The 3634-nt window shown below is 34.9% G+C and overlaps 1 protein-coding gene across 2 annotated transcripts in view; it reads left to right on the top strand.

Moving 5' to 3' along the window:
• The first annotated feature begins 398 nt into the window (after nucleotides 1-398).
• The window catches only part of LOC107687524 (serine/threonine-protein kinase greatwall-like), a 15275-nt gene continuing 12039 nt past the window's right edge, over nucleotides 399-3634 (top strand). For both annotated transcript variants that reach the window (XM_016484888.1, XM_016484890.1), the window contains exons 1-5: nucleotides 399-831; nucleotides 1220-1357; nucleotides 2413-2552; nucleotides 2637-2725; nucleotides 2849-2955. In XM_016484888.1, the coding sequence (XP_016340374.1) occupies nucleotides 676-831; nucleotides 1220-1357; nucleotides 2413-2552; nucleotides 2637-2725; nucleotides 2849-2955 (630 nt within the window). In that variant the 5' untranslated portion in view covers nucleotides 399-675. The remainder of the gene's footprint in view (nucleotides 832-1219; nucleotides 1358-2412; nucleotides 2553-2636; nucleotides 2726-2848; nucleotides 2956-3634) is intronic.

A 3634-nucleotide genomic window follows, 5' to 3' on the forward strand; every position in this document is an offset into this window, starting at 1 on the left:
TGCGTTTGTGCGCCAGGTTCCAAAATAAATAAATTTGAATAAATATTCCAAATATAGCTACAAATACATTCTGAGATTTCTAAACCGCCGCGCGCCCCCTGGAGGAATACCGAGCGCAGTCTTTTATTCTGTCGCTGGCCAGCAGAGGGCGCCTCCTCTCCGCTCCACTAAAGCCCTGCAAAGTAGCCAACGTCTTTGCCTGATTCGTTTTTGCAGAAATGTAACAGTAATTTTCTAGTGTAAGAATGAAATGAAAAGTATATCATTTATACATTAAACATAAGCTCTAATACAATCTTTATTAAGCATATTTTTTTCCAGTTGACTATTTAATTTCAGACGTTCGGGGCGACTAAACCACCGCGTTTTAGGACCCAAGTTTATGTCGCGCATTTCAAATTTCAAAACAAACGAGTCGCCCTTGTCAACACAGTGAGAATGGATGCGGTGGACTGAACGTCGGACTGTCTCGTTCAAACTAATGCAAAACGAATACATGCAGCGTGTAAAAGCATTTGTGGTGATATGTGTTTGATTTTCGACACAATGATCACCATAAATCGTTTTTGTACTTCTCTGAGTGAGGATCATCTACGGTGAGACGACAGACTAGTGATCTAATCTAACAGTTAGTGAACTAGTTGGATTAAATTAATATTTGAAGAGACAGCAGAAATGGAAGCTCATGGAATATCATCTGAAGGCTCAAACAGCGCAGTGAAAGCTCCCTCCATCGAGGACTTTCTGCTGGTCAAACCTATCAGTCGAGGAGCCTTTGGGAAGGTTTACCTCGCCAGAAAGAAATGCAACTCCAAACTCTATGCAGTCAAGGTACAGAGATATTTAGTTATGTTTTGTATATAATGTTTTTTATATATATATATATATGTATATATATGTGTGTGTGTGTGTGTATATATATATATATATATATGTGTGTGTGTGTGTGTGTGTGTGTGTGTATATATAGCCTTTATGCTGATGGTAATATAGCTACTAATATATATATATATATATATATATATATATTATATATTACACACGCCATAGTATTTAAAATAAGTATAATTAAAATAATGTATCCTAAATTTGCCAATGTATCCTAAGTTTACTAATTTTTGTTTATTATAGTTACTGTTTGTCATGTCGTTCAGATTTTCTCAACTGTTTAACCATTTTAAATTGTTAGCGTTGATAAACAATTTTTTTTTTTTGTCAGGTGGTGAAGAAAGCAGACATGGTGGATAAGAACATGATTGATCAGATGAGAGCTGAGAGAGATGCTCTGGCTCTCAGTAAAAGTCCTTTTATTGTGCACCTGTTTTACTCTTTACAAACTGCAACTAAAGTCTATCTGGTACGTACAAGGATGAATCTCATTAAAACCGGTGCAGGTCACATTTCAAAAAGACCTCGGGTGGAAAATATTTAAAGGAATCATTCAACCAAAAATGAAAGTTTGGCAACAAAATGTAGGCTAATTACCCTCAAGCCATGTAGATGTGGATGAGTTAATCGTAACAGATTTGGAGAAATGCAGCATTACATCACTTGCTCACCAATGGATCCTCTGCAGTGAATGGGTGCCGTTCGGCCAATCACAATGCACTGGGTCAGCTGGCTAATCAGAGCAGACTGCGCTTGTTGGAAGGAGGGACTTTGTAGAAAACGAAGCGTTTGAGAGAGGCGGGGCATAGAGGACCTACAATAATGTACAGTATTTGAAAAATAATGTGTTTTTTGAAAATTAAAGCATGTCAACATATTCTGTTACACCAAATACACAAAATAATGATCTTTAAAAAAGCATCATATGACCCCTTTAACGTCTTGTGAAGTGAAAAAACTGTGTTTGTAAGAAACAAACCCATAAAGGCAATTTAACTTCTAAACAGTCTCTTTGGCTAAAATATCGTAATTCAAAACAATGCTTCCTTCAATAAAAAAGTCCATCCCCTGTTGTTCTATCACATCAAAATCCAATCACATTTTAGTTTAGAACTGTTCTGAACTGTTTCCGCTTATAAATGGTGCAAAATTTTTGCATATTTCTCTCCTGATTCAGATGTGATGACTTTTTCACTAGAGAAAGTGATATTATAAAGTTAAAATCATCTTAATGATGGATTTGTTCATTACAAACATGCAGTTTTTCACTTCACAAGATGTTAATTAATGGACTGGAGTCATGTGGATTACTGCGATGTTTGTATCAGTTGCTCTGACGGCACCCATTCACTGCAGAGGATCCATTGGTGAGCAAGTGATGTAATGCTAGATTTCTCCAGAACTGTTCTGATGACTAAACAACCTCATCTACATCTTGGATGGCCTGAGGGTGAGTACATTTTTGGGTGAACTACTTGTTAAATGTGAAACTTTAAAAGGTGCATGCATGCTTTTTTTTTCTAGGTGATGGAGTATCTGATTGGTGGAGATGTAAAATCACTTCTTCATATTTATGGATACTTTGATGAGGACATGTCTCTGAAATACATCTCAGAGGTTGCACTCGCTCTGGATTACCTTCACAGACACAGCATTATTCACAGGTATATTCATAAATACAGGAGAATTATGAGTAATTTTTAGTCTTTTGTTTATTAAACTGACATCCTTTTTGTCATTTGACTCAGGGACTTAAAACCAGACAACATGCTCATCTCAAATGAGGGTCACATTAAACTCACTGACTTTGGGCTCTCCAAGGTTAAACTTGACAGGGGTATGTTATTATTATTATTTTTTTAAATAAATATATATTTTTTATTAATATTGTTAACATCAAGAAATGCTAAAATATTTTGTCTTTGTGATAGTAACAAAGCTTTCCTTCCCCATCCTCCAGAACTAAACCTGATGGACATTTTAACCACACCTTCTTTGATGAAACCTAATAAAGATTATTTCAGAACACCTGGTCAAGTTCTGTCACTGATAAGCTCTCTTGGCCTCGTGAGTAGATTTGCACAATCGTTTCATTTGTATATTACATGGCTCAACAATAATATTTTTTTTCTGCTGTCCCTGATGATTCAGTTGTTATTTTATTAGCTTTGATTTGATTAATTAATATTGCTAATTTATCAAATATCTATTTTAGTAGTAAATTTTCATCTTTGAAAAATGTAAATAAAAGGGCTATAATGTAACTCTTAGCTATATTAAAAATAAATAAATTAATTAACAACACATATTTGGATAAACTGTGGCATACAGCGTGATACATTAAGGATTTGTATATAATTTTAACTTATTCTAACTGAAGCTTTCCAGACTGTTCTTTCAAGTCATTTCTGCAGTTTGGACAAAAACGTCATGTCAGCTAGCTAACGTTACTTTTGTGACATTTAAATGTATTATCTACAAAATACTAAATCACTATCAGTATCCTTCAAAAGTTTAGGGTTAGTCCATTAAATTGATCAAAAGTGACAGTAAAGACATTTACAAGGATACAGAAGGTTTCTATTTCAAATAAATGCTGCTCTTTTGAACTTTCTATTCATCAAAGCATTTTGAAAAATGTTATCTTGGTTTCAACTAGGGCTGCACGATAAATCGCATGCGATATTTAATGCGCATCTTGTCAGAAAGCCGGTTCTGTAATCAGCGGTAAATCTCCATCACCTGC

The sequence above is a fragment of the Sinocyclocheilus anshuiensis genome, unplaced genomic scaffold (assembly GCF_001515605.1).
Source record: "Sinocyclocheilus anshuiensis isolate Anshui unplaced genomic scaffold, SAMN03320099.WGS_v1.1 scaffold870, whole genome shotgun sequence".
Taxonomy (NCBI): Eukaryota; Metazoa; Chordata; class Actinopteri; order Cypriniformes; family Cyprinidae; genus Sinocyclocheilus; species Sinocyclocheilus anshuiensis.